The sequence below is a fragment of the Opisthocomus hoazin genome, chromosome 33 (genome assembly GCF_030867145.1).
Source record: "Opisthocomus hoazin isolate bOpiHoa1 chromosome 33, bOpiHoa1.hap1, whole genome shotgun sequence".
Classification (NCBI taxonomy): Eukaryota; Metazoa; Chordata; class Aves; order Opisthocomiformes; family Opisthocomidae; genus Opisthocomus; species Opisthocomus hoazin.
Window position 1 is genome coordinate 3,855,581 of NC_134446.1, and position 12,150 is coordinate 3,867,730.

At 40.3% G+C, this 12,150-nt stretch overlaps 1 protein-coding gene across 1 annotated transcript; it reads right to left on the reverse strand.

Annotated features, from left to right (window-relative positions):
- Window positions 1–1,273: 1,273 nt before the first annotated feature.
- Window positions 1,274–11,613, reverse strand: LOC104327278 (butyrophilin subfamily 2 member A1). Its single transcript, XM_075445863.1, has 11 exons — window positions 11,541–11,613; window positions 9,170–9,520; window positions 7,947–8,231; window positions 6,515–6,613; window positions 6,087–6,113; window positions 4,932–4,958; window positions 3,938–3,964; window positions 2,770–2,796; window positions 2,507–2,527; window positions 2,302–2,328; window positions 1,274–1,812 (listed from the first exon to the last, which is right to left on the reverse strand). Exons 1-11 carry the CDS (start codon window positions 11,611–11,613, stop codon window positions 1,274–1,276), a joined length of 1,503 nt encoding a protein of 500 aa, XP_075301978.1.
- Window positions 11,614–12,150: the final 537 nt, after the last annotated feature.

Below are 12,150 nucleotides of genomic sequence, written 5' to 3' on the forward strand. Positions count from 1 at the left end.
AAAAGTTATATTCTCCTCTCAGCTTGCCAAAATTTATCAAGACAGGTGTGAAAACACAAAATAAAATGAAAAGAAAGTGCCGAAGGTATTAAGATCAGTTTATGTACAATTTATTATAAAGGCTTTGTGTAACATTCCCATGTATAAGGAGACATTCAGGCATTTAGTCACATGTTTTTCTGTTATTCTCCATGGCAGATTTTTTCCACAGACAATTAGCTTAGCTGCTTTTGATTCATCAAGTCTCTAAACTAGCTGGAGTTTATGTGGGAAACACATGAAACTCGAAGTAAAACTCTATGTGTTTCTTTTAGATCCAGCTTTGAGTGTTACTTCTGCCAGGACTTACTGGTAGTAAAAATGATCAGGTTCAAATTCAAGGTGGATGGCTATCCAATAAAATGCTTTGGTTTAAAGTCCACTCAGAAAGTTATATTACACTTTCAGGCTCCTGGAGAATAGAACACTTGACAAATGCTGTTTAAATGCAAAGTGAAACACAGAAATCTAATATCGTAGAGGGGGGAGCCATAACTCCTTTTTTAACTGTACCGGTAACAATCTTTCCTTGGGGTAGCAGCTACTGGACCAGGGTGTTGTTATGTCTATCCAGTTCCCACAAAAGCTCAAAGCTGCATAGATGAGGAGTAAATACCACATTGAAATGGGAAAAAAAAATCCTTGTCACCCAACCATGTTTCAGTTAAAGAGATAACAGCGAATACATCTGAGCCTCTACAAGGGCAGAAGACTAAAATCCCTAATAACCATGATGATATGAATAGATTAACTAAATAGTGAAACACTTCCAACGATCCTTTTCTTACTCCAAGCATTGACTTTCTTCATACCCATTCTTCTTAGATCATTCAGAAAAAACAGTTAAGGAAATTTTATCTTTGTCCTGGACTGACTTACATGAGTGCATTTATTTGTGATGGTTTATGCATGTCTTGGAATTCACACAGAGCTTTGAGAATATTCTCAAACCAAAAGCAATCATTAGAGAGTTTCTCTGTTCTCTTCTTTGAGAACAAATAATATTAAGAAATTCTTTTGCTTCAAAGTGCTTTTTTTTTTTTGTTTTGAGACACTCCAATTTTCTCTCATTACTCCTCCATTTTTTTCAACTTTTCGTGTTTTGTTCCTCAGTCCTAATATCTTTATTTTATATTTACAGATGTACCAAGCCATTCTAGTCTCTCCTCCTCTTAAGCCTGACCTCTTGGCAAAGATCTTTGATTCTAAAACCCATTTCATTCAGAATTTCCTTTTACAGTGTCTCCAAAGGGACAGGGATTAAGACTGGGTGGATAGCAGGTGTGTGCTCCCCTTCCTTTTTGGATAGAAATGGGTAAAACATTTCCGCAGGGTCCTTTCCAAGCCTTAGAGGCATGCTCACCATGATGCCCATCTGCTTTGCTTCATAAAAGCTCACTTGCCCTTCCTCCAAGTCCACATGCACACCAATCACTGAATCACTCATCTGCTGCTTCGCAATCCGGTGGTCTCCTTCGCTAGAGAAAATGTCTCCCTGGGATCTGTGCAGAGCCCAGTAGTGCTCTCCAGGAAGGAACCCTTCCTCCTTCGGTCTCCCTGTCTTCCTCAGCACCCCCAGCACCCAGTCCTGCTGCTGGCCCACCTCCACCTCCCAGTAGTGTTTCCCAGCTGAGAACCCTTCCTTCCCCACCAGGACAGGAACCGTGGAGGCAGCATTCGAGACAGCAGGTTCAGACGTGTTGCTCCCCACATCTGGAGCCCCTGGCACCTGGAGCTCCAGGACTTGGCAGTCAGCATTCACAGTAATGGGAACTGGAGGGGAAAATGAGAATCATCCAATCAGCAGAGTGGCTCAAGGACCTCTCTCCACACAGGGCTATGGGATGAAGTGTTCCAGGGTCTGAACAGTCCTGGTGCAATTCCACAAGGAATTTCAACATTCCCCAGAACAGGGCATGCAATCACTGATGAACTGAGAGGCCCCTGGGAGCTCTCACAGCCATGTCCTCTCTGGGGGTGCAAGTCCACACACTTTACCAGAAATCTCTCTTTTCCATACCACCATCTGTCCTCTCCAGAACTGTGTCCCCATCCCACCCCAGACTTGGAACACCTTTCAGCAACTTCTTTTCTTGGTCTTCCCAACAGCCACATCCCAGTCTCATTTCCCGCTAACCAAGCCAGGCATATTCCTGTGACTCCAGTTTAGTCGGTATATCTCTAAAATCATGGTGTTGTCATTTCAGGGTAGCTTGGACAGGTGGCCACTGCATTTTCACACGCTTCCTCCTGCCAACTTACCTGCATGGCTTCTGGCTTCCCAGAAATCTACAGAAAGGAAAGAGAGAGTAGCTTTTTATCAATCTACTGGGAAGTTAGATACTTCTCAGTCTGAGAATACTACTAATGTGCGATTTTTGTCATTATTGTGATTTTGCATCAGTGATGGCATTCCTCCTCTTAACCCACCAATACTTCTAATTACTAGCATTTTTAAACCACTTACCCAGCTCTGTTTTCAGTCGACCTGAAAGGGAAAGACAGTCCAGTCACTAACACTTGGTTGCTTTTTTTTTTTTGTTCCAGTTTTTCAAAATAGGAGAACCCCAAAGCATGGAATAGGAGAGTATTCCTCTCCCTAGGTTGATATTTCACCATATTACTTGGCTTCAAATCCAGGGATAACAAAGACATACTCACCTGAAGACTTGTCTTATCGTTTGTAAACTTGACAAGAGTGTCACATTTACATAAAATGCGTTTTCTTACCAATGCGTTTTTTGAGTTTGGATTTTGCTGAAAAGGAATTGCAGAAAGGAGTGACATAAAAACTCAAAGCAAAAATAATAACGCATTTCTGAGAAAGACATTAGAATGGCATCCCCGGTTGTTCCTTACGGGAACAGTGTGTACACTGATGTGGGAGATTTCTGTCATCAAATTTGCAAGATAAAAACTGTTACAGGTTTTTCTTAGTAATGTGAAAGGAGGGAAAGGACAGAATGAGAAAGCTGAGCTGAGAGTTTGGGTTTTGTGAAATTTGTGGTTGTGTCCAGGCGAAATGTGGTGCTTAGGGATGTGGTTTAGTGGTGGACTTGGTAGACTTAGGTTAACGCTTGGACTCAATGATTGTTAGGGTCTTCTCCAACCTACATGATTGTATTAAACCACAAGGGACAGAAGAAACCTAATGTAGAGGCCTAAGAGGTGTAGGTGGACCATAATCAAGGTCCAAGGCATAATGCATTCTGCACATGTAGGTAGAGAAGTAAATAACATTGGCGTCTTTGCTACGTAGTCACCTCTATTAACATTTCTGAGAAGTCATTTTAAATAGAAGTGAGCTAATTAAACAAAGTAGTTTATTTTCTCTGAGGCCAGACAGCATCCATTTTCAAGGAGTATTTTAAGAAAATCAGATATACCTGCTCGATTTTTGGTTTTCTCCCCTTCTGAAAATTCAGCACATAGGGTAAAAGAAATAACATTAACGGAGTACTTGTCAGATATAAAGTGGAAGTTAAAAGTCACTTAGTGGACTTTGGCACTGCATTTCACAAAACCTTAAACTTGTGTCACTTCTATGGGAAATACGTAATTCCAACACACATTCTGTTAGGTTTTTTTACAGCTAAGCACACACACAAAAATTCTACAATACTTCAATACTTCCTTTTCTGGGGGGAAAAAAAAAAAAGTAAAGTGAATATCTCAGACTGTGCCTGGAGTTTTTCACATGAAAATGGTTCTCTTCAGCTGAACCTTGCGTTTCATTTTAAGTGCTTAACCAAACCAAACAGTGCGATCAAATCCAGCAACCAGACCAGACCAACCAACCAACCAAACAAACAAAGAAAAGCAACCCAGAAAAAACCCCATGTGGGCATAACTTTAGCACAAAGACAATTAAACACAATGAACAACAAAAGCATCTTACCTAACATTGACTTCAGTTCTTTTTTTTCTAGAAAAAACAGCACACAGATATCAGTGTAAACTCTTTGACAGAGTGGCTTAATCCACTCACCAATACCAAGGTATGAACTGTATAACCATCTAGCAAGTGCATCCTTGGATTACACTGGTGAGTGCTTGAAGTACATGTAAATCCAGTTCAACAATTTAACCCATGAATGTATCACACTATTTCAGCTTCATTGTATTTAGATAAAAACTTGTTAAGCAGAGAGGGAACAAGACTTATTTGTATTATTGCTGGAGGTCTTCTCTCAAAGCCTGTTTAGATCATGTCTTAACTGACCACATTTAAGATGCATAGATGCCCAATGCATTTGAGATGCTCTGAGGTACCCCAAGCGGCGTGTAGGTGTTCCTCTAGAAGATCTCTCATCTCCTATAAGCTCTGTTAGTTCACATAATATCTGTCAGATACAATCAAAGATTAATGAGGTATCTGCTGCCTTCCAGGGTAGCAGCTAGGAGGTAAGTGTGATGACCAAGGACATGACAAATGATTCAAGGCACCTGTATGTGCACAAGTAGATTGAGCCATAGGCATCCAAGCTCCCAGGGGTGATCCATAAATAAAGTTCACAGGGTTTACAGGGCCACTCAGCTAACTAAAGATATTTCTGAGTAATCTTGGAAGAGGCAGAAGCATGGTCACCAGGAAGAGGAGTGCTACAAACTTGCTAAGAGATTTCCATCCAACAGCAGGGATTTAGTTTGAGTTTTCAAAAAGGTCACTGCTGGTCCTCATTACTTCCTTGTAAACATCTGCAGTCTTCACTAGAGAATAGACTTCTTGTGGGTTATGATGTGTGGTTGTCATTCTTTCCTTAATATTGAAAAGGGCTGCCACTCCTGCAATTACTATATTGAAAATCAACATTTGAAAATTGTTTCCCTGAATTTATGTCTTTGAGATCTCTGAACATCTGAGCATCATTTCAAATGCAAAGGAGTTTTACCTTCTTCCATGTCAATCTTCACTTTTACTGAAAAACAGAGAAAATTGATCATAGTGTTAATTATTTTTGTAAAATTCCCTTGTCATACAACAGTGTGATTTATGTATGAACAGGAATAAGTGGGGTTAAAACTTTGATTTAATTTAACCTAATAAACTTCCCAAAGCTTCCTGTTAGTCCAAAGAATTCTTATTTTTTTATACTAGGACGTGTCTCATTTCTAATGGGGTTCACTAAAAATGAGGTAGCCTTCTGAGTCACCCAGTCCTTCCTAGGCGAGTCTCGTCCCAGCCATAGCCTAACTGGGGTTCAGAGACTAGCAATAAATCCTTGCTGTTCCATGGACATGTGTATCCTCAGTTGCCCAACCTGGTCAGGGAACAGAACTGTTGTGCCTCAGGGAATAAAATACTTCATGCAATTCATTTGTCCCTGCTATAGTTATGGCATGGATCAATTAGTACTCTCCCAAACAATAAGCAGGTATCATCTAGGTGACAACATGGGCCAAGGGTCATTATAAATTGATGGTTTGACTGTGGATACTCTGTGAGCAGGAAAGTTCAACACAATCCACATAAGCTATGCCATGCTTCCCTACCCCATGGCAGTGGGGCCAGCCTAGAAGATCTTTAAAGGTCCTTTCCAACCCAAACTATTCTATGATTCTATGCCAACTGGTCCGTTTTATTTTCAAGTACAGACACAGGTGGTGAGTACCAAACAGATGTATTCAAAGAAGTTGCTTTCAGAGTCTTGCGATGGCCTTGGGTTGGATCCTTGAATTGCTCTTGATGGTTTGGTTAATTCATTTAGTTCCTCCTCTTCTAAAGAATCTGAGGAATGCTTCTGATCAATTAGTTAACTCTTAAACAATTACAAACAAAGCTTGAACATGTATGACATGGTAGAGGATGTCAGCGTATGATAATGACTAGACCTTAATGAAAGAAAGAAACAGACTCTGTCTGTAAAGCACAAATGAAGAACACTCATACAGGAACTTATTATATTGTGTGATGCAAAAATAAAATTAAAAAATACAAAACATTTGGATGCAATTACAACTGCTAATTAGTTCTGTAATTTTATATAAACAGACATTCCAGCTTACAAATTTTCGTAATCTTCATGTTCAGCTTCCTCATTACTTACCTGAGCTAACTGTTTTCTTGTAATTACCTGGTTAAAAAAAGAAAAAAAAACCTTTTTTTGCGTGTTTTTGTAGAGTAATACTGACAGAAATCAGCTCTCTGATTTGCCATTTAGACTCTAGTGTCATTGGCAGCACTCTGGAGTTATCTCCCCAATGATTATAGAAAGGGAACTACACAAGTAGTCCAGCTCACAGAGCTCCTCTTGTCCGACCTAGAGCCATCTGAGGTAAGGTCATACAATCTGCATTCCTCCTTGTTTAGGCCATGTATTTTCCCATCCCTTTTTTTGTTCCATTTCCTGAACTTTCTCATTAAACAATCACTGGTGATTCTGCTTGTGAGCTTTTGTTACAGCCATGGATTTCAGTATGAACTGTTGTGATATTTCTATATGTTGACTGAGATAACATACAAAGAAGTACTTACTTCTCAGCTTGGAAAATACAGTGGAAATTAGGACCATGCTAAGACATAAAATTACCAGGAAGATAATCAGCCAGTTTGAAATGGAGGGAAAGAAAACATCTGTAAAAATACCAAAAGGAGTTATATTCTACCATTGATTAAAACATAAAAACATTTATAACTTAGGATGCAGTCATTATGTTTGAGGAGGTGGTGAGTTTGTATTTTACTTGAAATTTCCTGGTGATGTTGCTGTGGAAGAGATCTAGCCCTCCCCAGCAGGACTAATCCAGGGAGACCCTTTCTCTGGGTATCAGATTCAGAATTATGAAAGAGATGTCTGAGATAAGTAGACAGGTTTCCACATTTCATGAGACATGAAAAAAGCAGCAAGAGTGGCTCAGTTTTTTTCACGGATCTGTTGCTTTTCATACTAAACTAACCTTAAAGCAGATGATGGAATGAAGGAAGAAACCATCACCACTGGGAAAAGAGACACATTCCCTCTTGCTTATTTTGATTCAATGAATGTCTGATTCACCCTGCTGAGAATGGTCCATAAGCCCATAAGGAAAATAAGATTTAAGACATTCCTCGTGTTCACTGTTTCCTATTTTCTCCTTCCAGGAACCTCCGCATGCAATTTTCTGGGATTTCTTGATGCCACCCTGAAAGGGACTTCCCTCACACACTTCGTCAAGAGCTTTACACTGCTCTTACTCTAGTTCGCGTTCCAGACCTAGAAACTGGCTTTGTGCTGCTGAAGTTCTTTTTGGGGTCCAGCCTTGTAAAGCTTGGTGCAGACTACGTAATACTTGTCTATATACCCAGCAAAGAGAAATGAGTAAATTTCTACTGTGTACGGGGAGGCATGACATTATCCACACCATGATTACATGATTACACAATATTTTACATATTAAAAAGAGGGAAAATAAAAACATAGACTAAAAGCATTTTTGAGATGTTGAAATCTTCAGTTTAACTCTTGTGACCACAACCATTGTTTTCAGCTACGCTCTGTGAAACCCACCAATGCACATCTTATTAAAAGTCCTCGTAACCTATTTCTGGATGATGAAAACTTCTAGAGTGCTCGGCCTTCGCTAAGGAATTATGTCATTTTTGTATGTGCATACAGTTGTATTCTTAATCCATTTTAATTCAGCTCAAACAAGTTGACTGCCTTAAATTTGGAGCAGGGAACACAGAAAGTCTTGATACTACCTGACCCCTTTTTAAAAAGAGAAACTGATTCACTAGGTACTGTCAAAGGCTGTGCAGTCAACTAGAAATAAAGATGGAAGAAGACTGCAGCTCTCATGAACTTTTTTCCAACACTGATTCTAGGAGTACATCTTCAGGCCAGCACATGACATCAAAAGGGGACCCATGCCATTTAGGCAGTCTGTCTTTTTGATCTTACAAGGAGGTGACTACAGAGATCACCCACCTGAGATCAGGACTCTAGACTCGCTGATTGTATTTAGAGCATTGTTGACTATCCTGCAGGAGACTTCCATGTCAGATCCTGGGTTTAGGCTTATGGAAGTTATGACACTGTACAGGCCTGCAGGCATCATTGTCATCTCTGTAGTTGGTAGTTCCTTCCGGACCTGTCCTTGGCCATCTAGCCAAATCACCTCAGGTTTAGGAAACCATCCAGCTGCATGGCAGGTGAGGCCAATGCCTTGCTTCACGTGACTCCTCAGGAAAATGGAAGGCACACCACCTTTAGCTAAGAAAAAGTATATGTATTATCCATTTCATCCAGTACAGAGAACAGGAAATTTTCTGGTTTATTTGAATTCAACACTTCTTTTTTATACGTATATTTGTATGGAAGTACATAGAAAGAATTTTCTGACTTTAAATTGTGACAGAGACTTGGGCCCTGAAAGTTTTTTAATGGTCATCAATTCGGAGTCTATGAAATACTGTCCTCAGCATCGGAAAGACATGGGCTTGCTGGAGCGAGGCCAGACAAGGGCCACAAAAATGATCAGAGGGGTGGAACACCTCTCCTATGAAGAAAGGCAAAGAGAGTTGGGGTTGTTAAGCCAGCAGAAGAGAAGGCTGCAGGGACACTTTCTTGCAGCCTTTCAATACTTAAAGGTGGCCTACAAGAAAGCTGGAGAGGGACTATTAGCAGGGCCTGTGCCAATAGAACAAGGGGTAATGGCTTTGAACTAAAAGAGGGTAGATTTAGACTAGATGTGAGGAAGAAATTGCTTATGATGAGGGTGGTAAAACACTGGAATAGGTTGCCGAGAGAGGTGGTAGATGTCCCATCCCTGGTAACATTCAAGGTCAGGTTGGACAGGGCTCTGAGCAACCTGGTGTAGTTGAAGATGTCCCTGTTCATTGCAGGGGGGTTGGTGTAGATGACCTTTAAAGGTCCCTTCCACTGAAAATTATTCTACAATTCTATGATACAGCTGCATGTGTTCAGGTACCTAAATACAGGTACCTCAAACTAGAACTAAAACTTACCTCAAATAATCGATATAGCCATTAATTTAGAGAAAAATAATTCAAATCAAACACATACCCCCATGAAGATATTTTACGTGTCTAATCACATTACTTTTATATTATAATTCCCTCAGTCAGTGACAGATACATGTTTCTGTTCAGCTACATCTTTGAGTAAAAAGAGAGAGAATTGCCACTGACCTGCCACTTGCAGTTCAATCAACACATCATGGTAGGTGTCTTTGAAAGAGACCACACAAGTGTATGACCCTTTGTCAGAGCTCCTGACATTCTTCAAGCGCAGAGACATATTGCCAGCTCTAAATTCACTGTAGAAGAATTCTGTTCTGCCTTGATATCTCTCATCTTGTTTCTCCTTTTTATTCTTTCCATCATATCTGCTCACAATTGTTTTTTGAGACTGTTCATGAAATATCCACTGGACAGAGAATTCCTCAGGAATTTCATCTGCTACCACGTGGCAGGGCAGAAGTACCCCTTCTCCAATGACTCCAGTGATGGAACTATTAGGAGGAGCGCTAATAAATTGACCTGTGTGAAGGTAAAATGGTAGTTGTTTCTGTTTGTCCACATCACATTTTTGTGGCACTGCATCAGGCAACCAGTAGAACCAATGTCACTGTTAACAGCAGAGGAATCCAGAAGAAAACTAATAACGTAACATGGCAGATTACTTAGATGGGTAATGTTCACATTATGTGAGGCTCATGTCATTTATTCTTAGTACTTTGAACACAGACTTATGCAATTAAATGATCGCTATTGAGAGATCACGGAAAATGGGTGAGCACTGAGAAGTCTGCAAAAGGTCAAATACATGATGTAGGATCTATCTAGCAAAAAAGTAAAGATGGGATTCAAATGTCCAAATGCCAGTACCTAGTACCATTTGAAATGTCGTAGGGTATTGAAGATATCGCTGTGGTGCTGGCATATGTAGCATACTACCTCCAACAGGTCTGCACTCATGCGAAGGAGAAGCTGGAGAACAGACCAGAATGCAGCAGTGCCTAGAAGGACTAGACATTTGCATGTTGGCACCTGAATCACATGTACAATGATTCGGTCATCTACCTTTGAGCTAGATGTCCTAGCTTTCCTTTGCAATGAATGGGGAGAAATAGGCAGCTTCTGAGGTCAGCCTTTGTTAAAGGGGCAATGGCTCTCTGTTCCAGACTTTTTCTTCAAATGGTGAACTCTAGGGTCACTATACGAATCTTAGATGTGCAGCTTTCATATTTCTAAAGATACATGAGATGAATCTCGCCCACAACATATGTATTTGAAAGGGAGAAACAGGGAAAACCAGGATGTTTTATAGAAGTCATTCTCATTTTCGTCTTCAGGAAAATAGCTGAATGGAATAAAAGGTCTTGGAAATAACAAAATAAATAGTAACTAACATGGATTTGCAAGGAACTCATATCACAGTAACATGGCTTTATTCTATGGCAAGTTAAAAATCTACCATGAAACATCAACGAAATATTTAATATTAAATATAATGTCACTTCATATGGGAATGCATCTGCTCAAGCCCAAAGTGCTCCAGTCAATGCTAATCTTCTCTCACATCTGCTAGCTCCATTTAACAGGAAATCTCAGATACACTAAAGCATTTACAATGGCGCTAGGCATCTGTGGTTAAGCACTTGAATAACTCGGGAAGTAGGATTAAGGTTCAGAACTGGGAACCTGAAAAGAGACATCCGGGTTTCGATGACCAGGCTTCCTAATCATCGTGAGGACTGTCACTAATGGGTGATTTAGGACCGCAACAAGAACTAAAAGCAAAACTTTCATCTCTAATTAAACGGGGAGAGACCTGCCACTGACCTGCCACTTCCAGTTCAACCATTGACTTTAGCACATCCCTACTGCAGTTAAGGGGGATCTAGCCAATAGTCTGTTCTATTCATTCTACAGTAGGCAGTGTCTGTTCATTGGATGGGACAGAGTTCCTTGAACACCCAGCTATGATGCTCCGAGGTACTCTAGACACAGGATTGGCAAATGTGACACAGGATTGGCAAACGTGACACAGGCTACCTGATAGGTCTATTCTCTTTTGGAATATCAAGAAGAAACAAGATGATCTTACACTATCTAAAATAGTGGTAGATGCCAATGGATGAGCCACTGAATTGTATCCTAGATGCTGAGCTTGCATGCAGACACCTACTTGTAGGAAGCTAAACGTAGGCAGCTAAATCTGTGAGCCAAATCCAAAACCTTGGGCACAATTCAGGTGGCTACACCTAGGTATCTAGTGCTGAGCTACCCTGGAGGTTCCTGAATGGCCTCCAGTCACCAGTCTAGAGGGTTACAAGTCTCCTGCAGCGCTATCATCCAGCCTAAGCAGACGTTTCAGGTAGCTTAACACATATCCAACTGCCCCATGGCTGCCTTTGGTGTTCATTTTATGTTTTATGTCATCCAAGTCAAAAAGGAGAAAGATATGTACTCATTGTTTTTAACTTTCACATTTTTGTGAACCTAGGCATCAATAAGCTGTTTCATTAAAATATATTCAAAATGGAACTGTCTTTACCTGTAATCAGGCATGATCTGCATTGAAAAGTCAGTATGTGAACAGCTGTCAGCCACCAAAAGGGGGAACCCATCAATATCCAGGCTTCCTACTCATCCACAGGACCAAAACAAAGCTTCCAGAGGAAAAATCTGTGTGACTCCTTCAGTCTCTTCACTTGTTCAATGCAAAACACGACACATAATTGCAGAGATAAAATAATAGAGAAAAATATGCATGAACTTACACATAATGATTTTGATGCTGCCAAAGACGAAGCAGATTGCAGGACATCTTTTCTTTCCTCATCTCCCTGCCAAATTTAACTACACAAATGGTGCACAGGAAATATACCTTTTGCCTCCTCTACTCAGCTGTCCATATTTACCTTTGTCTTCCACAAACGCTTTATTACATTCACTGGGAATTTTTTCCTCTCAGTGAGGAGTTTAAAGCATTTCGTCTTGTCTTTTTATGTCATCAGACTGCTCTTTTTTTTCTTTTCCTTTCTTATACTAAGAAACCCCAAACCACCTGATGGCTAAATTCCCGGGAGCAATGTTACCACATTGATCTACCCATTGAGTTACATCAGCATTTTAAAGAGAAACTTGTGTTTTAACAAATGTGA

Coding starts and splice junctions, on each gene's coding strand:
- LOC104327278 (XM_075445863.1), bottom strand. CDS start 11,613: ATGGGTTCCCCCTTTTGGTGGCTGACAGCTGTTCACATACTGACTTTT. Junction 6,114..6,514: donor TGTATTTTCCAAGCTGAGAA/GTAAGTACTTCT, acceptor TTTTTTAACCAG/GTAATTACAAGAAAACAGTT. Junction 2,329..2,506: donor TCGACTGAAAACAGAGCTGG/GTAAGTGGTTTA, acceptor TCCTTTCTGTAG/ATTTCTGGGAAGCCAGAAGC.